At 50.0% G+C, this 25,023-nt stretch overlaps 1 protein-coding gene across 1 annotated transcript; it reads right to left on the bottom strand.

Annotated features, from left to right (window-relative positions):
- BATF3 (basic leucine zipper ATF-like transcription factor 3) lies at positions 8,158-21,373 on the bottom strand. Its single transcript, XM_018060746.1, has 3 exons — positions 21,174-21,373; positions 18,358-18,462; positions 8,158-8,797 (listed from the first exon to the last, which is right to left on the bottom strand). Exons 1-3 carry the CDS (start codon positions 21,249-21,251, stop codon positions 8,612-8,614), a joined length of 369 nt encoding a protein of 122 aa, XP_017916235.1. The 5' UTR covers positions 21,252-21,373; the 3' UTR covers positions 8,158-8,611.

The following is a 25,023-nucleotide window of genomic DNA, read 5'->3' as shown; positions in this document are numbered from 1 at the left end:
GCTCAGATAATAGCACTTTTTAGTAGGAAAGTATTTTTAAATTAAGGTATGTACATTGGGTTTTAGATGTAATACTGGTGCATACTTTATTAATAGACTATAGTATAGTTATAGTAAACATAACTTTCATATGTGCTGGGAAACCAAATAATTCATGTGACTTGTATCATTGCTTTAATCCTTCTAAGGCAGGGGTCTGGAACTGAACCCAGACAAGCTCCTGGGGATGCCTGTGTTTTTGCCCCCTATGAAGTAAAGTGAAGTCATTCAGTTGTGTTGGACTCTTTGTGACCCCATGGATTGTAGCCCTCCAGGCTCCTCTGTCCATGGGATTTTCCAGGCCAGAATACTGGAGTGGGTTGCCATGCCCTCCTCCAGGAGATCTTTCCAACCCAGGGATCGAACCGAGGTCTCCTGCATTTCAGCTGGATTCTTTAGCAGCTGAGCCACAAGGGAAGCATCCTGTTAAATTTCTTTTTTTTTTCCCCTCTCTTTCTAGTTGAGGGTTATTGGTGATTTATGTATCCCACTTCTCTGTGAACAGGTGACAAGTGAAGTAATCCTAAATAAATATTAAAGGCTTAAATAGTAAGGATTGCAGGACAAATAAATACAATTGTATTTCAGCTTTTAAATAAAATTGAAGGTGACACTTGAGATTTGTTCTCTGCGTGGAGTTCTGCCCCCTCCCCCATTCTCATCAACCAGCTTGCTGTCCCTTTCCACAGTATCGTTACCAGGCCTTTAAAAAACAGCTTCACTGTGGTTTATGGGAATCCCTAATTTACAACAGGCAGGCTGACCCAGATGATAAATTACAGGAACAAGAAAAGTAGCTTAGGTCCACACTCTTAAATGAGGAAATAACAATGAGAAAGTCACATCACAAAGAGAGTAAGAGTAAGTTTTGGGGGGGAGCTGGAATGAGGGTGAGGCCTTAATTGGGGTGAAGACTAGGCAAATCCATCCATCATTCATCCTTCTCCATCCATCCTTCAACTAGGACTTTTTACTGCTAAGCAAATGTGCTGGTTACCATGTTAGGCAACTAGGGATATATGAATAAAAACACAATTCTTGTCCTGCAGTTGCTTACATTTTAAAGAGAGGTATCTGTTCCAACAAGATGGAGAAAATCATTACGTTTCCTCCAACTGACACAGGTCTGGAGGTAAGATTTTGGAAACTCTATGACGAGGTGGCCCTCTAAGGTATTTACGGGGGATCTTTTCCTTGCTGGTCCTGCTCCCCACCCCCAACCCTGCCACACACACAATGGGTACTTAGCTACTAATCATTTGAAGGATAGTTAATTAGTGCATGCTAAGTCACTTCGGTTGTGTTGACTCTTTGCCACCATATGTACTGTAGCCCACCAGGCTCTTCTGTCCATGGGGATTCTCCAGGCAAGTATATTGGAGTGGGTTACCGTGCCCTCTTCCAAGGGATCTTCCCAACCCAGGGATCAAAACTGTCTCCTGTGACTCCTGCATTGCAGGCAGATTCTTTACTGCTGAGCCACCAGGGAAGACTAAATTCATGATAGTAACTAGTTATTAATAATTCATTATTTTATTATGTTACAATAAAATTTTTATTGTTACTTCATAAATAAGTGTATTGATATACTACAATAATGAATTAATTCATTTTATTAGTAAATATATTTGTTCACTGCAATAATTAAGATGAATTAAAAGTAATGCAGTCAATTACTAATAAAGTTTCATAATGATTAATAATTTGCAAATGTGCTGCAACCGCTCAAGAACTGTTATGGGGAATATTCGCTGGTTCTTTCCACCCTTTGGCCTCAGGATGCTGGCCACCACTGTTGGTTCTTGAACTCTCTTACTTTCTCAATTTCAAAAAGTCCTGCTTGGCAAACCGAGGGTTTGTCAGTTTGTCCCTTCTGTGGGTTTGTGACATTTTGGAAGGTACTTTCTGGCCTTGCTACCAGTCTAGAGGGAAGATTGCAGAGAAGCTTGGTGAACCCGGGATGCTCTGGAAACAATCTGGCTTTCCAGACCCCAGCGCCGTTCAAGGAGTTTTCCTCTGGGATGTGGAACCACACGGGGTGGATGCTGAATAGAGTGTCGCCCAGTACAAGGTGACGGAGAACTCAAACCAGTTCAAGAAGACCCTTGATTAATGGATGAATAGATAAGCATGTGGGCTTCCCAAGTGAAGCAGTGGTAAAGAATTTGCCTGCCAATGCAGGAGATGTAGGAGACGTGGGCTCAATCCCTGGGTTCAGAAGATCCCCTGGAGAAGGGAACGGCTACCCACTCCGGTATTCTCGCCTGGAGAATCCCGTGAACAGAGGAGCCTGGCAGGCTACAGATGGTCCATGAGGTTACAAAGAGCTGGACATGACTGAGCGACTAAGCAAGCACGCAGATAAGCAGCAGGGTTATTAAGGGAAGTCAGGGAAGTTCCAGGAACACTCAGGCCTTCCAGGACAGGGTCATAGGAAGCAAGTGCTGGACTCTCCCTCGCACTTTCCCTCTAGGTCGTGGTTGGAATCCTGAGCCAGGGGCCTTTGCTCTGATCTGCAGTGACATTTCTGATCTTCTCAAGAACATCATACCAGAAAAGGTCATGCTAGAGCACCCAGAAGAGCAGGTGAGCTATCTCCAGGGACAGAATCTGCCCTGAACACAGCCCCAGCCTGGGGCTCAAACTTGAGCACGCCACGTCAAGGGTACCTGCACCTGCTCACTGCAGACTTTCAGTGTGTGCCGCATTGATGGTGATGATGTCCGTGGCGATGGTAGTAACCACACGGATCTCCTTTGCCCCTGATATTTGGGGAGGAACAGTTCATCAAGGTGGTCAGTTTCTAAATGGGTGATCCAGGAAATTTCCCTTGCCTCCAAGTAGAGTGAGGTTTCCAGAAGCTGGCCTTGACCAGCTCCACTCTCACACCTCAAGACGTGTGGCGTTGTTAGGGGCCTTCCAAGAGCCGGCCCTCCTGGGGCTTTCAGCATAACTTCCCCAGGAACAGGGATGGTTTAGCTTCAGAGCCCAAGGACTCCCATCACCCTCTCCCCTTCCTCCTTCCTCCCTCCTTCCTCCTCTCCATTCTTCCTTCTTTCTGCTGTCCTGGCTTTCGGGGAGAAGTCTTCCCACTGTGGTTCGGGTGACTCTGCCAGATTTCCTTCACATCCTGGAGGGAAGACGAGTCAGTGAGCTCCGGGGCTGTCCCTTTTCCTCCAGCTCCTCCTAGAGAAGAACCCACAGCGCTGGGGAGTACACCCAGACTGTGGGAACCCTAGCATTGATGGGAAAGAAGAGAGGGGCTTTTGGGTCTCTCACTTTCCTGTCCGTTAAGAGTCATCATTCTCAACCAAGGTTTGAGGCCCAAATTGTGATGGAAACCCCAGGTTTCAAGGCTGCGGTGGTGCAATACGGGGCAAGATTGCGGACAGGAAGTGGTGTGGCTGCATGGGTGAGAAGGAAGGACTTCCTCCCTCGCTGACACTTTCTATTCTGAAAGCGCCTTTCTCAGCCTGCTTCCCTTCCTTCCAGCCTGACAAAGAGCCACTCGCAGATTTAATTCACACGCAGGGCCCAGCGTCTGGCACACGCAGCAGGGTGAACATAACCAATCAAATCCAGTCTCCAGAACAGGTCTACCTCCCCTGTCCCTCTTGGAGTAATTTATACAGATTTTCTGCCTTTTCAGAGTAGGAGGTGGAGAGCTGAGACAGCCCCTAATGTCACTGGGATCTTGGCAGAGACAATCTTAGCAACGAGGTTGATGACTCTTTGGTTTTCAGAACGCTCGTCACATCTCCAGTTATCTTGGAGGGGACTTGGCCCCATCACTGTTGACTCACTACCCTGGGCTACCCTAGTTTTTGGTTCCCTAACTCCAAATTGACTGTTGACATCAAATGTGGGGGGCCTAACCCTCCCTAAATGTGAGCTCAAACTCAGTGAGCACCCAGCTTAGGAAGGAAGCCCCAGAGTTCATCAGATAATCTGAATAAAGTTCTCAATCAGCAGATAAGGCAGCTGGCACATTGGAGCCAAGTAGCCGGATTGGGATAGTGGGGTATTTAGGAGACATAACCGAAGGACTTGGAGGAATCAAATATGATGTATAGGTTTCCGACCAGGTGGATGTTGGAGCCTTTAACAGACAGTTAAAAACAGATTGAGAAGCATATTGGAGGAGAAGATGATGAGGCCGAGTCCAGCTTTGAACATGTTGAAGGGGAAATGCTTGTGAGAGGTCCTCTCAGAGACACATGACAGGCAGCTGAGCATACAGGTCTGCCCTCCGAAGAGACAGCGGGGCTGTGGGTACCGATGTGGGAGTCGTCAGTATAGGGACAGGTGGTGATCGAGGCTCTGAGAAGGGGAGACCCCTTTATACTGACAAGCAGCACAGAAGCTAGTGTCGCAGGCCATTAGGAATTAAAGGAAGATCAAGCCTGGGACATGCCCATCAGATCTGGCACAAAAGGAGCCTTCTGGGGACCTTTAAGGGCACAGTTTTAGCAAGGTTTGGGGAGCACAAGCTGGGTCTTCTTATGGCAGAGACTGCAGATATTCACCTAAGCCTGTTCCTCCAGCTCCCAAGAACGTGGCTGAATTTCATTTCCCAACCTCCCTTGCGGCTGGGTGAGGCCTGAGATCTGGCCCATGGACTGTGGGTGGGAAAGGGTGCCCTCTCACCTCCAGGATACAGCCCTTCCCCACTGTCCACCCTGGACACTTCCTCCTAGTCTCCCAGTCAGAGGAGAGGACCTGGGGAACCCCAAGGCCTCAGGGGCACAGGGCACCTACATGGAAGCAGACTGGGCCTTGGGTGGTTACATGGAGCCAGGGGGCTCTGGCCAGTTGGGCTGGCAGGCTCGGACGCCCCCGGGTCAGCAGCAGAGTGGGTGATCAGCCAGCTGGACAGCGGTGACCGGAGCGGATCAACATTCAGGACAGCTAGAGGGGTCTGCAAGCCGGAGCTTGGAAGTCCTGCAGGGGCCAGGTGAGCCCCAGCCAGAGGGTAAAATGCTCCCTCCAGGAACGCGCTGGAGTTGAAAGACAGCTGTGGCAAAATGCCTGCGGGTACAAGGCGCACACTCCAGGTGTCATGCTCTCAGCTACATCGGCCCCTGGGACCCTGGCTAGGAGTCCATCCTTCACAGAAGGGCCGCTCGCCGGGACGGGGCAGCCTGGTGAGGTGCTGACAGACGGTGACACCACATTTAGCCACTGGCTCAGCCGGACCCTGCCCGGAATCACCGCCTTGTGGCATGACAGCAGCCTATCAACTAGACTGGATCCATGGTCAGATCCGCCGGGGTCACAGCCTGGCTCTGCTTTGCACCCACGGGCAACCGTGAGCAATCTCCTCCCCCTTGCCACACCCCTCATCTGCAAAGTGAAGGGATGAGGCTGGATGATTTTCAAGTCTCTTGTGCTGGGAATTCCCTGGCGGTCCAGTTGTTAGGACTCTGCGCTTTTGCTGCCGAGAGCCCAGGTTCAATGCCTGCTCAGGGAACTAAGATCCCACAAGCTGTGAGGCTAGATAATGCCACCACCCCCCTTGAAAGAGCTGCATTCAGGATGCTTTGACCTGGTCCTGCCAGCAGGCATGCGCTATGTGCTAAGTTTCTTCAGTCGTATTCAACCCCATGAGACTACAGCCCACCAGGCGCCTCTGTCCATGGGATTCTCCAGGCAAGAATACTGGAGTGGGTTGCCATGCCCTCCTCCAGGGGATCTTCCTGACTCAGGGATCAAACCCGCATCTCTTACGGCTAATCTGCATTGGCAGGCAGGTTCTTTACCACTAGCGCCAACTGAGAAGCCAGCAGGCACAGGTCCTGTTATCTAACAGCAGCCTTTCAGCGCCTCTGACCAGGCAAACCTTGCCACCATCGGCCTGTGTGAGTCAGAAGACACGGGCGAGACTCCAGCAAGCAGGAGAAGGAAAGGAGAAGAAAAAGAGGCTTGTGGGAAGCAGCCAAATGGGATCCTGGTATGAAAGCAGCTATTTCTTCACCCCTGGAAGGGTTGCTTTCTATTTCTTTTCTTTCTTTTTTAACCATCTGCATTTACAGTTGGTTACATTTACACTTTCTTTGCTGTCCCCATTTCTTGTTCCCTTTATGTGGACGGGCTCCACCTTCTACAACTGCTTTGTTCCAAGAATAAAAGAGAATTGGGAGGGGATGGGAATTGCTCTCCCATTTTGCTTTACTCACTGGGGCCTCCTTCAGCTTGGCTTGCTTCTGATTTTTCTGAAAAAGTAGAGTTGACTGGGACCTTGGAAAGGAAACAGCCTCTCCTCTCCTCATCTACTCTAATATTTGTATAAATAAGAGAAGTGCTACACTCAGTATGTCAGCAAATTTGGAAAACTCAGCAGTGGTCACAGGACTGGAAAAGGTCATCTTTCACTCCAATCCCAAAGACGGGGAATGCCAAAGAATGTTCAAGCTATCATACAGTTGTACTCATTTCACATACTAGTAAGATTATGCTCAAAATCCTTCAAGCTAGGCTTCAGTAGTAGCTGAACTAACTTCTAGATGTACAAGCTGGATTTAGAAAAGACAAAGGAACCAGAGATCAAATAGCCAACATCCGTTGGATCATACAAAAAGCAAGGAATTCCAGAAAAATATCTACTTCTGCTTCATTGACTATGCTAAAGCCTTTGACTGTGTGGATCACAACAACTGTTGAAAATTCTTAAAGAGATGGGAATACAATACCACCTTACCAGTCTCCTAAAAAACCTGTATGCTGGTCAAGAAGCAACAGTTCGAACCAGACATGGAAGAACAGACTGATTCAAAATTGGGAAAGGAGTACATCAAGGCTGTATATTGTCACTTTGCTTATTTAACTTACATGCAGAGTACATCATGAGAAATGCCAGGCTGGATGAATCACAAGCTAGAATCAAGACTGCTGTGAGAAATACCAACAACCTTAGCTATGTAGATGATACCACTGTAATGGCAGAAAGCAAAGAGGAACTAAAGAGCCTCTTGATGAGAGCGAAAAAGCTGGCTTAAAACTCAACATTCAAAAAACTAAGATCATGGTATCTGGTCCCATAATAGAAGGGAGAAAAGTGGAAACAGTGACAGATTTTATCTTCTTGGGCTCCAAAATCACTGTGAATGGTGACTACAGCCATGAAATTAAAAGATACTTGCTCCTTGGAAGGAAAGCTATGACAAACCTAGTCAGCATATTAAAAAGCAGACATCACTTTGCCAACAAAGGTCTGTATAGACCAAGCTATGGTTTTTCCAGCAGTCATGTACAGATGTGACAGTTGGTCCATAAAGAAGGCTGAGCACCAAAGAATTGATGCTTTATTAAACTGTGGTGCTGGAGAAGACTCGAGAGTTCCTTGGACAACAAGGAGATCAAACCAGTTAATCCTAAAGGAAATCAACTCTGAATACTCATTGGAAGGACTGATGCTGAAGCTGAAGCTCCAACGCTGTGGCCACCTGATGCGAAGAGTCGACTAAATGAAAAAGATCTTGATGCTGGGAAAAGACTGAGGGCAGAAGAAGGGGGCAACAGAGGATGAGGTGGTTGGATAGCATCACCAACTCAACAGACCTGAGTCTGAGCAAACTCCTGGAGACAATGAAAGACAGGGAAGCCTAGTGTACTGCCATCCATGGGGTCACAAATAGTAGTACATGACTTAGCAACTGAACAACTCTTCCATTCAATAGTGATTCAGACTTCTATAAAAGGAAACTTGTTGCCTGATCCTATGAGTACTAACGGAATGGGATGTGACCAACGAGTGCACAGAGAAAACACTCAGTGTACAGTGCACAGTCTCAGGAGAAAATCAGCCTGGAATAGAAAATCTTCCATGACAATCTAGCCTGGGTGGGGAAGTTAACCAGGGTGGAGGGCCACACACAGCATATGACAAACAGGACTCAGGCCCAGCACACCTCTGTGCCACCCTGCGGGGGCAGGGAGTCCCATCCTCGCCAGATGCCTCCCCATCTAGCTTGGATATGTCCTTGGGGCTGATGACCAGGAGGGGAAATCAGACCCAGGAGCTGCAAAACCACCTGAGGGAACAGGAGATGACCTCTTCAGAAAGAGGAAAGGTATTGTGTCTCTAAATTCCAAGAACTTGGCCAAAAGGAAAGAAGACAATGCCTTTTTAAAAAATATTTTTATTTATTTATTTGGCCGAGCTGGGTCTTAGCTGCATCACGCAGGATCTTTTGTTGTGGCATGTGGGATCTAGTTCTCTGACCAGGGATGGAACCAGGGGCATTGGGAGCTGGGAGTCTTAGCCACTGGACCACCAAGGAAGTCCCGACAATGCCTTTATTATGCATACCTAGGGGAAATGATTCTGCAAGGGAAGGTGCTAGCTGCCAAAGCGGAAGCACAGCGACTCCGGCCTGGCTCCACTGCAGGCTCTGAGTCAGGCTCCTGCAGGGAGGGGGAGCGTCACGCTGAGCCTGGGCCACCGAGGACCGAACCCAGAGCTCCAAAGAGGTGACCCAGGCGCCCGGACGTGGAGAGAAGCCTCCTCCAGTGGGGGTGAAAGACACCAACTCGTCGGGCTCCTCACTGAGCCGAGGAGGGCCGTCTCTGGGCTTCACCGGGGCAGGCAGCCGGCCACAGGGTCCGGCCGCGGCAAGGGCACAAAGTTCAGGGGGCACAGCAGCAGTGGGCACACCTTCTCGTGCTCCTTCAGCGCCTCGCTCAGGTGCTTCAGCTCCTCCGTCAGCTTGCCGATCTCTCTCCGAAGCACTGTGTTTTCTTGCTCCAAGCACTCATACTCCTGAGAAGACAGGAAAGGCGCAAAATTGGCCCTGAAACCCGTGCCCTTCCTCCATCCTCCCGCAGATGTAACCTTGGGCCACGGAGCTCTCACCTCCTTCCCTGGCAGCTTCTCCTTAACGGTGCCTGCCTCCAGCCCTCGGATGTGTCTGTTCATCTGCTCCAAGTCTCCCCTCCCACCGGGCTGAAAGGTTCTATGAGCGCTAGTTCTATGAGGGCTTTGCTTTTTTGGATCATCTTTATTGAGGGGCGTGTGTGTGTGTGTGTGTGTGTGTGCTTACTCGCTCAGCCATGTCCGACTCTTTGCAACCCCATGGACTGTAGCCCACCAGGCTCCTCTGTCCATGGGACTCTCCAGACTAGAATACTGGAGCAGGGGGCCATGCCCTCCCCAGGGCATCTTCCAGAACCAGGGATCAAACCGCCGTCTCCTGTGTCTCCTGCACTGAGGTGAACTCTTTCCCTGCTGAGCCAGCAGGGAAGCCCTTACTGAGGTATAATTCATATAAAATAAAATGCACCGATTTTACATGTTTAGTTTAATGAGTTTTGACAAGCATAAACAACTGGTTTGATCGAGACGCAGAACGTCTCCATCCATCTGATAGTTCCCTGATCTTGCTGTAGCCATGCGTTCCGGGAAACAAACTCACTCAGAAGGACAATGCAGAGGGGAGTTTATTACACTGGCGCACCCAAAGCAGAGTCTCCTCTTAGCCAAGGACCCCGACTAGTTTTTGGGAAAACCTTATATACCCTAATGTTCATGACCAAATCCACCTCCCCAAATTCCCAGAAACTAGTCTGAACAAAGGAAAAGAAAGATAGAGTTAACCCGTGATTCATATGCCTTAACCCTAGGAAGTTCAGTTCAGTTCAGTCGCTCAGTCGTGTCCGACTCTTTGCGACCCTAGGAAGTTAACAGTGGACAATTATCAATAGGCCTGTGGTCATACCCCAATAAGCATAATAGAGTGTATGATTTCTATTCAGTTACATAGATATTTAAGGTATTCTTTCAGACAATGGAGAGTCTAGGTACAAGCCCTGGGGCTCTTCCTTCTGGGGGCCTAGTTTTCCAGTTGGTATGTCATTTCCGTAGATCCTGGGCATCTAGCTCAAAGTCCACAGTCTGGCCCAAGATGGAGTCCTGCTTTCAAGACGAGCCTGTTCCATCTGTTTCATCCTTCAATCTCCCTCTGCAGTCAGCCACCCCTGCCCCCTAGCTGCTGATCTACTTCTGAAGGTCTCTGCTGGGTTCACTCTTTTAGCCCCAGCACCAGGAAAACTGTCTGGAACAGAACGCATGTTCGTTGAATGCTGAGTAAATGAGTGCAAAATACCTCTTGCTTTGGCTTTGTTTCAACACTCACCTAATAAGTTTCCACTATATGAGAGTTTACAGAGGCTTAGGACTGGGGGCTGGTGGGGGGCGGGGGAGGAGGGTGGAATCAGAGAGCCCTTGGCCCAACCCACCCAGTGTAGAAACCTTCCCTGTGTAATCCCATCTCCAACATCCGACTCTCTCCTTCTTCCAAGGACACTTCCTGCCAACGTTTCCGAGCCGCTCTATTAGAAAGCTCCACTTTGTACTGATCTAAAATCCTTCTCCCCTTCACACCCACCTACTGGGCTTGGTTCCACCTATGGAACCACACAGAATACGTGCAATACTTTCTCAACATCACAGTTCTTGAAATGTGAGGAGATGGCCCCATACCACTTCCCCTTAGGTGTTCTACGAGCCCAACTGCCTCAGGTCCTCTGGGCTCCTTGGGTTTTAGGACTTCTGCTTCCTCTGCCCTCCTGGAGGCCATTCCCGACGTACGTTCCATTTGCCAGGGGCTCTGAGCAAACTTCCCCTAACACAGTGCGTGAGTCTGGGAAGGGCCCGGCTATGCGGAGGGCAGCTGTCTAGAGGCAGTCTGCTCTGGGTGGGGCCCACGTTCAAAGCCAGCTGGCTCGAGAGATTCTCCCTGAGCTTGAAGAGAAGTGCAGGATTTGCCGGCACCTGCTGCATCTCCGTCCTTGCTTGAACAACCAGTTTTAAATATTTTGGCTTAAGGGTGGGCTCTACATCCACTTCTACTGAATTTCACCCTGTTTCTTGGGCACCTTCCAGCTCAGCAAAATCGTTTTGAATATTGATTATGCCAGCTCCTAAACTGGTGATACCACACAGCTCTAAGTTTTCCCCTCGTTTGGTGAAGCAAGTCTTTTTCTTCATCCAACTCGTTAGTAAGTCCTACAATACTCGGCCACTTGCAGAGCCTGACCTTCTTAAGGCTGACAGTCTCATTTGCATCTTGTTGAAAAGCTGTTTTCAACCATTTCTAGGTTGATTCATATGATTAGGCTTTGTCGTACCATGCATTTTCTGAGCTGGGGACCCAACCTTATTATCTTACCAGTAATGTTTAAGAAATATTACGGAAAAAGTCTGATCTTCTTACAAGCATGAAGGCACATGCAAATTCTCAGCTCTCCCTCTTTGCTAAAGCTATTCTCCTCAACTGAGCTATCTTCCTTTTTTCGAATGTGGGCCCAGCTCAAGTCCACCACCTCCAGGAAGGCTTCCCTGATTACAGCACCTAACGAAACCACATCTCTCATTATTTGTTCTCTTCAGTCTTGTATCATAGTTCAATCTTACTTATAATAAATAAAGTCTCTCCCCAAAGATTAGAAATGTATAGCAACCAAGGGCCTCCGCTACCTTCTCCTATAACCCTTCTGACTGGCCCCAGTGCCAACATCTACGGCTCTTCAACATCACTGACTCCTCAACTCTCGCCCTCGGTCTCCTCTTACCTTCTTTCCTCCCTGCCTCCTCCTTCTAGTCACCTTCCTCCCACTCAGAACAAGGGTCCCAGAGAGGTTCCATGCAGAGGCCATTGAAGCTATCCCTCTGCCCCCTGTCTTTCCAAGGCAGGCTCTCAGGGTGGCCTGGAATACTCTCCACGGCAGCAGGCCTCACCCATGTGCCCGCAGGCTGTCTGGGGGTCACTTTGGCTCCCCCAGGGGGCTGGCCACATCTGCCTGCAGCTCTCCCCCAGACCTACCACCCCCACCTCCCCAGACTCTCGTCTGGCCTTTGACCAGCTCTAGTCCTGGAGTCAGAAGTCTGTCTCCTGATGCAAGAGGCCCTCCGTGGGCTGGAAGGGTCTGGATAGGAGGAGGGCATGGGGGCCTAGGCATCACGGGGAGCCTGCCCACAGCAGAGGGCTCAGAGAGACTATAGCTCTGGGTAGCTTGCACATGCATGTGTGCAAGCATGCGCGTGCACGCATGCACACACACACACACACACACACACACACACACACACTCCATCCCGCAACTGGAAATGCTCTTCACTCCAAGTAAAATGGAGAACACGTTTGATTGGTCCCATCCCTGGTGGCTCAGATGGTAAAGAATCCACCTGCAATGCAGGAGACCTGGGTTCGATCCTTGGGTGGGGAAGATCCCCCAGAGGAGGGCATGGCAACCCGCTCCAGTATTCTTGCCTGGAGAGTCCTCATGGACAGAGAAGCTTGGTGGGCTACAGTCCATGGGGTCGCAAAGAGTCAGACACGACTGAACAACTAAGGACAGCACAGTGAGCTAAGATTTTAACTGGATTCCAAAGAAAAGACTCCTTCCTGTGGCAGAATATTCCAAATGCCTTTGTGTAGTTACTGAACTGTGTGACAAGATGCTTGTGAGCTTTCCCTCTGGAAGCCACGGGGGCCACACTGCCTAAGTCCTCTGCTTGCCCTAAACCTCCGCTCAGAAAGGCCACAGAGTGGGCGCCCAGCAGGTCCCCTGGCTGCCTTCTCCCTGGGGACTTTCTCTTCCGGGATTTAAGTTTTATTCATGAATCTGCAGAGGGGGCTTTTCATCAAGCTGAGGGAATAAAAAGAGAAGAAAAAATCTTCTTCACGCAAGACCAGCTTCACAAAAGTAAAAAAGGGGAGTGGGAAGAGGAGGAAAAGGAGGTGAGAACACTGAGTGGGTACAGAGGGGAATGAGGAAGACCCTCTTCAGTCTGGGGAAAATTACCTAGACTTAATATGTGTGTAAGACAAGCCAAGACTGTTAGACCATTTGTTATTTCCAAAGAGATGATCAGTCTAGCTCTGATCTTGCTGACTCTCGAGTCTCCTGCCCTGGGAGGGTTTGAGGTCACCAGGCTGCCTTCTCTGGGTATTTGCAGGACACAGCCACAGAGCAGAGACGAGAATGGGAGGTGGCGAAATCACTGCAAATCCAAGTTCTGCCTCGGAAATTAAACTGTCTCAGGCAGTGATGCCCAACTGGGGAAATCTTGGCAGTCCCCAGGGGACATTGGGAGTGGCTGGAGACAGCCTGGGTGGGGACAGCTGCAAAGGGCACCACTGCCTCCAGGGGGTAGAGGGTTGAGCACAGATGCTGCTCAATGTCCTAGGGTACACAGGACATCCCCCTCAGTGAGGAGATAGCTGACCCCAAATATCAATAGTACTATGCTTGAGAAACCCTGGTCTGAGCACCTAAGAGAGGCTGATTGAGGACTGCGGTGCTGTCTGGGTGGGGAGAGATTTGGAGTCTAAGATGCCTTTGATGCAAAGACTGGTATGTGGGAACCAGGGGCCAGAGATGATAACTAAGGCGGGAAGGGAATGAGGGGAAGGGAAAGGCGATCAGGGGGACACAGACCCCCTTTCACAAGCGAGGCAACCGAGGCTCAGAGGTACAGCGACTCTTCCGAGGTCATACACACTTGGGACCTGATCCCTGACCCCAACATCAGCCGCAGCTCTCACGCAATGATAGCAATTCTGCTTTTGCTTGGCAGGGCCTGGGCCCAAATTTCCCCCATGGTGGTTACCAGCAGGAAAGGACTACTCGAACTCAGGATTTTACAATAAGTCTCTTCCCAAGCCTTAAGCTCATACGCTTCCCAGCAGAAAAATTGTGTCACCAGTCCAGGGCGGTACAAATTAGTGTCATCATCACTTTCTAAACCCGCTGAGGACTGACATGAAGCATTCTCTTAGAATATGCAATATCTGAAAACACCAGGGCGGCACACACCACAGTCATATTGCCCAAGACAGTTGTCAGCTTGTGACATTCAGGGCTCCCGAGGGTGGCACTGCTGCCTTCCTTTTCTGGCTCAAAATCCTTTCTCAGTCTTACACCTCCAGGTGCCTGGCTGGAACCAGGGTGACCCACTTCTGACACACTCGCAACTGGCCTTAGAGACCCGGACCGTCTTCTTGGGTTCCCATCTGTAAATGTGGACCCAGGTCGTGTGCCTAGTGTTCAGAGATGAATACGGGCTCAAAATCCCCAAGAGAAGGGTTAAGTGCTTTGACTGGGTGACTTGAAAAGCCACAGTGAACAGTGAGGCACACAGATATATGCTAGGAACCGCTTCTCGTCACCACCGTGTGGCTTCCAGAAACACCCGCCCGCGGGGAACTCAGACAACCCTCAAGAGTGAGCCTGGCCTCTCCCTGGCTCTGCCTGCCCAGGTGCCCCTCCCAACCTGCCCTCGGTGGGGCGTGGGTTGGGGGGGTCCTGCCCTGATAGGATAGCTCCCCCATCTTTGGGGCTGGAGAGCTGGGGAAGGAGGAGGACGCCTGAGAGGCTTGTAACAGCTGGGACTAGAGGAGACCTTTCTGGATGTTGGAGGGAAGAGAGGCTCAAGAATTGAGGGGGCAGGAGAGGACGGTGGGAATTTTTAAACACATCTTGCTCTAAATATTCCCCTTCACAGTGCTCAGGAAAAGCAAACAAAGAGCTCGTGCTACCTGGAGATATTTAGCAATGGCAGCCCACCAGATGGGATAGAGAAGTTCATGGGATAGAGGCTTTACTCAAGGGGACTTCCCTGGCGGTCTACTGGCTAAGACTCTATGCTTCTAGCAGAGCAGTGTGGGTTCGAGTCCTGGACCAGGAATTTAAAATCCCACAGGTCGCAGGTTTTTTTGGCAAAGCCAAAAAAAAAACCCGCTTTACTTTACTCTTAGGACAGGTGGGCTCCTCTCCTCAGAGGAGAGGGACTTCCTCAGGGAATCGCAGGGCAGCTGTGGACGTCAGGCCGTGGGTTTCTTGGCCCCTCGATGTCTGTCTCCCAACGTGCTGGCCGCATTCCAAGTCTGAGGAGGAGGTTTCCAATCACCTCTTACTTCTCCCAACCTAGACGTGGCCTAGGAGCCCCAGGGAGCCCGCGGGGCTTTCAGCTGTGACCCACAGCAGTGTGCAGGGTCCCCTGCCCACAACCCACTGGAACACAAATTATTCATCACCACACGTCTGAACCAGACATCTCACTCTCAATGTGCAGATGTTCTTCAAAGTTTGAAAACTAGTCACCAAGGTGGCTGCTGCCACCAGCGACCAATGACACTTGAGCGTAGCTAGTGACAGTAAAGGGCTCTGTGTGGCATGGATGGAACCACTGTCCTGGCCTCCTCGACACTGTGTTTCCCAACAAAATTGGCCGTGGTGCGTGATCCTGATCCATCCTGGCAGCTCCCCAGAAAAAGAGGGGAGGCCGTGGTCTTCTGTGGAGGCCCTGGGTTTCAGAGCAATCAGCCCCGTTTCTGGAAAGGGCAGCTGGCATGGTTATGTCTATGGATAGCAGAACAAGCTAAGAACGTATGAAGGGTCCTCCACCCACTGTTCTAGGAGGGATTAGGCAGGAGAAAATGTGACGAACCACCGTTAAGTTTCCCAGACATCAAGTTCGTTTGGTTATCAAACCCCACAGGGACAGAAATTGAGAGAGACCCATCTCTTTTTTTGAAGCTGTAGTAAAGTATTCATGTTACCTTCCATGGGACACAGAATAAGCTTTCTGAACTAATCAATACAATTAATAACAATCCTCTAACTCTGCTGGTAAAGAATCCACCTGCAATGCAGGAGACCTGGGTTTGATCCCTGGGTTGGGAAGATCCCCTAGAGAAGGGAAAGGCTACCCACTCCACTTTTCTGGCCTGGAGAATTCCATGGACTGTATAGTCCACGGGGTTGCCAAGAGTCGGACACAACTGAGCAACTTTCACTTCAGTTTCACTTTGACTCTTATCCCTCCCCAGGACAGGAATGAGATCTGATTCCTCTCCTTGTGACCCAGTGGTAGTGCCTTGCTGGCAGTGGTTCTTAATTAATACTTGTTAAAAAAAAAAAAAAAACTTGTTGAGGGATTTCCCTGGGGGTCCAGTGGCTAAGGCTCCGTGCTCTCAATACAGGGGGCCCGGGTTCCCTCTTTGGTCAGGGAACTAGATCCAGCATGGCAACTAAGAGTCGGCATGCTGCAATGAAGATCGAAGATTCCAAATGCGGCAACTAAGATCTGGTGTATCCAAATAAATAGATAAAAATAAAAATTAAAAATATATATCTGTTGAATGAATCTACTTGACCTGGTTCCACGAAAGATCTTATCCAAGTCATTTAGTCACCTCTGCACACATAATCACAGAGGTCTTAAAACCGAGTATCCTCTGGTGTGTTTTGATATTAATATACTTATCTCCAACTAGAAGCTCTTCGAGAGGAAGGGCCCAGCTGTCAGGCTGGCGCATGTGCTCTGAACGTAGGGCTGTGCACTGACTGAGCAATAAATCCCCTCTGGGGGTTCTTTGGTAACAGGAAGCTAGAACCAGGCTTGCTTCAGGAGCAAGGGGAGGGAAGAAAGGAGGCAAAGGACATCCCAATTCTTCTGAGGAATTATAAAGAACAATCCAGTCTGGGACAGGCTTTCCCTGACCCTGGTCTGAAGGTCCTAATCTCTTTCTACAATGTAGATTTCCTACTTTCAAGAAAGAATCTAGCATTTATAATGTATGGCCCTCCGTGAATTTACATCAATGGGTCTCCTCTCCCTGGAGGCTGTGCATTCTAAATATGTTCTCTGCTCACTGTGAAGGGGTTTTTAGAGATAGTCATTTCCCACTCATAAAAGCCCACAGGCTCCAATGCTGTCAACACCCTGAGACTGGCCATGCTGAGACAATCTACGGCCAGAAAGACTGGCAGGAGAGTGCAGAACCAAAACCCTTAATGATCACATCAATCCTGCGTGAAGATGAGCACAGAGCTGCCATCGATTCCTTGGACAGATCCTGAGATGCCTTCTACATCACTTCCTGACACAGAGTGGTTCCCGCGTCCTGGCTGCGAGATTATACGGGATAATACACAGGGATCTCAGGGAAGGAAAGAGTCTAGCATCACCCTCAGGTCCCTGATTGGGGTGATGGGTCGACGGTTCATTAGCTTCATATTACAATTTGAAGACAGCTGAGAAGAGGAAGTCTCAGGATGAACAATCCCACTATTATGGCCAGGCTGCCACCAAGAAGCCTGCGGGGACCCATTTGGAGGCCTCGAAGCAGACACTGGAGATGCGGGGTTAGGGCCAGGACAGAGGTCTTGTTGCAGTGATCACTTCCTACCTGAGGGTGAGCGATGCTGGGAGCCAACAGATCAACAGATTAAATCTCCCAGGTGAGAGGACAAAAGGGTAGAGTCTGAAAGCATGGTCAGCACCAACATGTGAGAAAACAGACATGTAGAAAGGTGATCAAAGAAACAGAAAAAAGTGTTAAGAGGGTCAGGAGAAATAGGAAGCTAAAGACCTTGCGGGGGGACTTCCCTGGTGGTCCACTGGCTAAGATTGCACACTTCCAACGCAGGGGTCCTGGGTTCAATCCCTGGTCAGGGAACTAGATTCCACATGCTGCAACTCTAAGATCCTGCACGCTGCAATGAAGACTGAAAAACCTGAGCGCTGCGACTGAGACCCGGCACAGCCAAAGGAATAAATACAAATAAACACTCTTTTAAAGTTATAAAAATAAAGAAGCTAAAGACCATGAATGTTCCAAGAAGCTGAGGGTTAGTGGTGTCAGAGGTCTCAGCAAGGTCAAGGATCAGGGGACTAGAATGAGGTCCCTGGACCAGGCAGTGTCAGGACACTAGCAGACTCAGCGGAGCCATTTCTGTAGGAAATTTGCATGTGTGTGTGTGTGTGTGTGTGTGTGTGTGTGTGTGTGTGTGTGTGTGTTTGGGGTGCTGAAAGGATATCACAGTGACCTGGGAAATAAATGGGAACTGGGGACATCGAGACAGCAGGTCTCTTTTTAAGCAGCAGGGAGGGACTTCCCTGGTGGTCGGGTGGCCCATGCTCGCAATGCAGGAGGCCCAGGTTCCACCCCTGGTCAGGGAACTAGATCCCATATGCCATGAAAATAGATCCTGTCTGCCAAATAAATTCAATAATTAAAAAAAAAAAAAGAACCAGGTAAATAAAGGAGGGAAAGAAAGGAAACGGGGCACTAGCTTGAAAGGGAGTCAGGATCAAAAGGAAGTTTCCTTGCTTTAAAATTAAAGGAGAACTGTGAGATACAGCCAGTGAAGGAGCAATGAAGACTCCGGAGAACGACGACTCCGAACGCTGGGCTGGAGGGAGGCAGCGGGATTAGATGCACCCGGCCGGAAGTGGTGATGACCAGGGCGTGGGGGCGGAGGACCACTCCCCGCCGTGGCCCTCGCGTGGCTCAGCCCCAAACACCCGCTCACCTCGTGGAGTTTGTCAGCCTTCTGGGTTTGCTTCTTCCGACTTCTCTGAGCAGCAACTCGGTTTTTCTCCCTCCTCCGGACCTTCCTGTCGTCATCCTCAGGGCTCTGGGGGAAAGGGCGTGGTCAGGTGGGATGCTGAGGCCCCTCGCCGCCCCTCCTCTGCCCACTCCCTTCATCCAGTCCTGCTCGGGAGCATCACCATGTTCGCTGCAGCCACAGCAGCGCTTGCTGCTCCATCAGCGGGGGAATCAGTGGCCCAGCGTCGAGGGAGCACTACGCATGAGCTATGGCTGGGTTAGCTGCTCCCCCGCCCTCGCCGCCCCCGAGGCCTGTGTGGTGGGACTGCCATCTAAAAGATGAGGAATAAGAAACTCCGAGAGGTTGAGGAACTTGCTCCAGGTATCACAGCTAGTAGAGGGCCGAACGGGAAGTGGAACTCACGTCTGCTGGACTCCAAACCAAGTTCTCAAACCTTTCCCCCACCCACCTCCTGGGGCGTGTGCCTGGAAGAGGTGTGGTGTTGGTGTGCACTTGAGGACGGGAAAGGCAAAAGGCGGCTGCTATCTGGGACTTGCCGTGGGCCAGGCCTTCCGCCACCACACACAAACAGGTACTTTTGACATTGTGTGCAAATCACAACTATGCTGATTACCGATTGTAACCACACAACTCTCCCAACACACCAAGTGGTCCTAAAGGCCACAGGCAGCTCATCCCTTTGAACAGTGCTTGACTGACATTTTGTTTCACAGGTCAGAGCAGTTTGAATCCTAAAGCAAACTGATGATGTGTCTTGAAAGCTCTTAGCTATATATGAGATTTAACCAAACTTAGTCAAGTCCTTCAAGAGTTATTCTGAAAAGGCAGGCAGAAAAATGCACCTACAATGGTAAAAACACTTCATCCAGTTATAGAAAACAGAGGAGGGGTAGAGTATTTGCTTCCCAGAGACCTGTGAGAAGATTCCATGGAAATACTACCTTTAAAGAGTTTAGAGATCAAGAATTCAGTGGGATACAAACACAGGAAAGCTACTCAGTTATTACTATTAGTGGAAAGCAAATATTGATAACATGAAATAACAGATGTTTTCAGATATCATTTATCAGATCTAATATTCCAAATAAGAAAGATACATAGCTCCTCAAGTTACAGTGAGTAGAGAATTTTCAGCATATGCAAGAAAATAAAGCTATGAAAGGAAAAGAAGAAAGAACATGACAGAGAGAAGTGGCCTGAAGACAGTGTTTAAGGGACCAGACACGAGCTGTTAAGATGTAGTCTTTAAGAGGCAAAGAAGTCTTGGTGGAGGTAATCAGAACACAACAGGGGGTCTGACACACAGAACTTTAGCTTTAGAAATATAGGTCCTTGGTTTTGTCCGTTATAGCAATATGGCCTTGGGTTAATGACTTACACTCTCTGATTTTTCGATTTTCTCATTTGCTGTGTGATTTATTCATTCTTTCAGTGAGTATTAACTGAGTACCTGCCATGTGCCAGGCACTGTCCTGGGCACTAGAGATGCATGTCCTGAACAAGCGGTCAGTAATCTCTGCCATGATCATCCTAACAGCCCAGCACTTGGAGCTGCATAAGATAAAACTAGATTTTATCCCAAAGCGCCACATGGTGTGTCTTCAGTAACTTCTGTTAAGACTGCTATTTTCTGTTGAGTCCCTTATAGCACTTATCACCAAATCATGCCTCTCTGGTCCTCATTGGAGATTCATAAGGCCCAAAGGAGGAGCATGCATCCTGCCCTGTAAAAGTGGACACTCCAAACTGGAGTTAGCACCTACCACATGGTCGGACCTGACAACCAGTAGAAATATTTAATCAAGGCGGAAAGAGAGCAGCAAAATGTTGATATATTCATATATTACTACCCATGTCTCTATTAGTCCTCACAAAAATCACAAGAAGTTATATTATATTGATTTTTACACATGGAGAAACTGAGGCCCAGAGAGATGAAGCAGATTCCCCAAGGCTACTCAGCCTGTGTGTGGCAACGCTGAGGCCCAGACTCAGCTGTGTGACTCTCTAGCGTCACCCGATGACATTCTGCGGCAGGCACCTAACTGAGAAGCCGGGCATAACCCTGAAAAGACTCGATCCTAACGTAGTTGAGTGAGAAGTTCTCGGCCTGCCGTCCCTGCCGGCAACCTTGTGTGTTTCCCCGAGTACGCGGCTGTAAACACTGTGGTGGACAGCGGAGAGGAGCCGGCGCCCGCCGAGGGCTCTCCACCCGCCCTGAGGTTGGAGTCTGCCCACCTCGGGCCGCCACCTCGCGTCCCTGGGCCATTCGGGAGGCCGCCGGAGGAGAGTACACGCTGAGATTGCCTGGGCACGAGCCGCCCCTCGGAGCGGAATTTCCCCTCTCCACACCTTGGCCCCAGCTCGGCGCGGCGGGGAAGGACCACGCGCTCTGGCGATGGGGCGGCAGCCAGCGGCGGCGCACGGATGGCGACACCCAGGGCGGCCCAGACCCCACGTGCCGGGCAGCGTGAACAGTGCCCAGCCCTACCAGACGTCGGCGCCCTCCGACCTCTGCTCCTCTCAGGTTCAGGAGCCCAGTCACCATCCCGGACGCCCCGGGCACCTGGAGTGCGCTCGGGGCGGCCGGGCAGAGGCGCACAGCGGGGTCCCCGCGTGCCCCCACGCCGCTCGCGTCCGGCTCCCGCACTGCCCTCTACCCCTGCTCCCATCAGTCCCCAGCCGGGAGCCCCAGCACCCACCTCCTCGCCCCTCGTAGCGCGCCCACCACTCCCCGCAACCCGGGCACCCCCCCGAGCCTCCATCTAGCTCGCTACCTGTGGCCGAGCCTGGTTCCCGGGCGCCGAGACGCTCCTGTGCAGGACGCTGCCGGCAGCCGGGAGCTCTTGCGACATGCCGGGCGCTGCTCCGGCTCTGCCCGGCCCGCCGCGCAGCCTCGCGGACGAGCGGCCGCGCGGCCCGGCGCGCCCTGCACGCGGGGCGCTGCCTACCGGCTCCCTCGGGCCGCACGCATCCCCGCGCCCCCGCACCTGCGGGCGGCCGCCTCGGCCCCGCCCCCCGGGCTTCCCGCTCTCCCGGCTCCGCCGCGCGGCGCCCGGGTTTCCCCACGCCCCGGTCCCAGCGCGCCGTCCTTCCCGTCCCGAGTCCGCCCCGCCCCGCCTTCTCCCACCCCCGCTCCGTTCCTCCTCTCCCCGCCCTCAAGCCGCACCCCGGGGTCCCAGATCCCACCCCTGCCGCCGCTTTCCGCTGGGGCCCCCCTGCTTCGTGGAAGTCACGTGGTGGCTCCGAAACCCAGAAGGGAGCGCGAAGCCCCCTCACCAGAAGCGAGGCTGGGACAGGTTGCGGTCGTGGAGGCGCCGCGCAGCCCTGGGGGGCGTCTCTCGGCCGCTCTCGGAGAACTCGGGCTGAGAAACTCCAGTGGGAGGTTTGGGAGGGGCGGGGGGTGGTGTTTTCTTTCCCGGTCCCATCGCGGCACCTTCCTGCGCATCCGCCCGCCTTTCCCCCCGCCCGCAGGGGTCACAGTCTCGGGGGACTTTCTCTGCGCTGCGATCGGTCACGCTCCCTCCCTCCGGGGCCCGGCCGGGGAGACGCAGGCCTGTGCACCTTGAGACCCACGGGGCACCCCGGGGCCTTTCTGAGGAGAGCACCTTCTCTCTCCTCTTTCGCCAGTTCCGCGGGGCAGTGGGAGGGAACCAGGCGGGGCGGCCCCGGAGGGTGAATTCCCTCGGGGAGGATGGCGAGGAAGAGATTGTCCTGCAGATTTCACAATGGCTGGGCTTCCCCGGAGCCTGGCTGGCACGGGGGACGTCCCTGGTACACAGGTTCGGGGATCTGGACCCTGCGCGCTAAAGTGAAATGGACCCGATGCTTTTTCTCTCCCAAGGTTCAAGTGGCGGATGCTCTGCCCACAAAGTTAAGATGCGGGACTTCGTGCCAGACGGAGGCCGAGGCTTGCTCCCTCCACCTGCCTGCCAGTTAAAAGATCAAAGTCAAGCGATGTTGTACGTGATCCCAGCAAAGGAAAAAAAAAAGCAAAAAAAAACAAGTGGTTATGGGTTTGTGGTCTGCATACTGTGAGCACCGGGAAGGAAAGATAACCGCGAACCTGGGCCGGCGGGTGGGAACCAGAATCAGGAGGTCAGGCGTGCCTTCCGAGTGTGGTCGCTTAAGCTTTCAGGCTCCAGGTTCGTGGGCAGCCGTGGGGATGAAGGCGGGGTAGGGGGTGGTGAGGAGTTGGGGGTAGCGGGGCGGACACTTGTGGCTCCCAGTCCAGTGCACGTGGCTCTCCGCGCCAGGTTTAAGACCCTTGCAAAAGTTTTGAGATGCAGCCAGCTAGAGGGCAGGGAAGCAAGTGGTGATTCTTGTCTGTGTGTGTAGGGGCTTGGACCAGCCGAGAGGAGGGTGGAGGTGCACGCGGGCCGCGGGAGGACAGAGGGTGGGCGCCTCCACGATTAAGGCTGCACAGCGGCGGAGCCCTCTCTCCATCCGCCTGGATTTCTCTTTTATCCTTTTCTTCGCTCAGCAGAACTCATGGTGGCCCTGGGGCTATTATTCTGCCTCCTATCCAGGTACAGACTCCAATGAAGACGGGGAAATCTCCGAGTCAAGTGGTCTTTAATGTTTAGAAACACTTTCATCCCCCAGTGTTGTTTCTAACAGAAGAGCAAGGTGAAAACGCAAGGACATTTAGGTGCACTCCCACGCTTCATTCTAGATATTGCTCCTTTTCTGGTCTCGCTGAACCACATCACATTCTAGGTCCTTTGGGCTCTACCTTGCTCTTCTTCCCCCGGGGAGCCTGGAACCCATCCCCAGTACACAAGAACTCTTCACACAGGTATAGACCTACTGTTTCAGTTACTCAGGGCTTTCCTCAAATATATTAAAAGGAAGAGTCCTGGTTAACTAGTGAGAACTTACAGGACACATTAATTTGACCTACATGTACATCAAAAGGAATGAATGAAATAATGATAGAAAATAAGATCAGGAAGATAAAGCAGAATTAAATCCTTTATCAAAGCCCTGGGGATAAGACAAAGGGGAGAAAATTTTCTAAGATGAAGGTGATAGGAAAAACCCCATTGACAAGATCTGAGCAGTATAACAGTGTTAAATTGACTCAGGTGACCGTATAACTAGACATTTTAAACCAGTAAATGGGGAAAAATATTCACAGTAAATCTGACAGTGGTAAAATCTTTATTATATATACAGCCCATGAAAAAGAATAAGAAAAATATTGAGACAACCTCCTAAAGGTAAATAGCAAGTGACACAAACTGGCATTCTCCAACAGAGAAAACAAGGAAAATAGATATAGGAAAAATACATGTTAAAGTAATATGACTTTTAAACTTTTAATATTTGAATTAAAATATTAATTTAATATCAAAAGAAAAAGTTGTGAAAGTGTGGTGAAATTGGTGTTCTCATATTGCACCGGTATCACTGTAAATTGGTAGAAAGCATTGGAAAGCAGCTCTATTGTAATTTTCAAGAATCATGCAAGACATCACTTTTGACTTAGTTTTCCTAGGAAACTTCTAGAAAATCATTCAAGAAGATAATCGAAAATATTAAAGAGAAAATACTATATGAACTAAAAATTCATAAGAATATTGTAAGTGAAAAATTGTAAACAACATAAATGTCCCATTATAGGTGAACAGCTAAATAAAGTATGTTCTAACCATGGGATAGAATGTTATGCATCTTTAAAATTACAAGCATGTAGACAAATTTGCTACATGGACGATTTAATTGATAGAAGGCAAACTGGGAAAAAAAATCAGGATACAAAAGATATAACAGTAACATGTATATAAAAATATATGCATAACACTACTGTATGTACACTTAAGAATGGCTAAGATGGTAAATTTTATGTTGTATTTTTATTTTACCATAATGAAGAAGTGTATGCATATGAGAAAAATTAGAAGGGAATATACGAAAGTTCTAGCTTTTCTATTGTGATGGTAGGATTATAAATACTTTCACTTGTCTTTTTTAAACATTTTGGAAAATGTTTTATTACATTAACAACTTAAAATGTTTTATATTTACAAGTGATATTATCTGTCCTAGTTCTGAGCTCATTTGTTACACCAGAATGTCAACACCTCTCTGATCAAGTGGGATGTGCTAATGACAGCCTGTATTTGCTGCTTTTCTGTGCTGTTTTCTAGTTCATTTTATTTGAAATCAGAAGGAGAAATAAAAATGAAAAGGAAGAAAAGATAAACAAGAACAGACATTTCAAGTGTCTGCTTTGCTTCTTCCTCCTTTTCTCTTTATTTGTATTTTTTCCTTTGAACTTGGAAGATTATATGATTTGGCAATTTCCTATTACTACCACAGTGACTCTGGATTGCATTTTTGGGGACAAAGGGAGGAGGTGCAAGAGGTTTATGGCTCAGTGATCAAATCCTCTGGTGATTCACTTCACAAGAAAACGTTTCATTATAAACAAAGTTGCTCAAATGCTAGAAAATCCTGCCACTGTGTCACCTTTGCTCTTCTCTTTTAGGGAAACTTCCAGTAACTACTTTCACTGCTGTTTCTCAGAAGGTGGTCCTGTGGGCTGCTGGTGGGGCTAGAGAAAGGTCCATTAAAGGCAGAGACCCCTGTGTTTACCAGAAATCGGTCATGTTCCAGGAAATG

The sequence above is a fragment of the Capra hircus genome, chromosome 16 (genome assembly GCF_001704415.2).
Source record: "Capra hircus breed San Clemente chromosome 16, ASM170441v1, whole genome shotgun sequence".
Taxonomy (NCBI): domain Eukaryota; kingdom Metazoa; phylum Chordata; class Mammalia; order Artiodactyla; family Bovidae; genus Capra; species Capra hircus.
Note: the sequence above shows the minus strand (reverse complement) of the source record. Positions and strands in the feature narration are given on the sequence as shown.

Bases quoted from the DNA above. Each gene is read 5' to 3' on its own strand.
- BATF3 (XM_018060746.1), bottom strand. From the start codon at position 21,251: ATGTCGCAAGAGCTCCCGGCTGCCGGCAGCGTCCTGCACAGGAGCGTC. The intron at 18,463-21,173 runs GTAGCGAGCTAG...CCTTTCCCCCAG, and splicing joins GGAACCAGGCTCGGCCACAG to AGCCCTGAGGATGACGACAG. The intron at 8,798-18,357 runs GTGAGCGGGTGT...CTGTCTTCTCAG, and splicing joins AGGCTGACAAACTCCACGAG to GAGTATGAGTGCTTGGAGCA.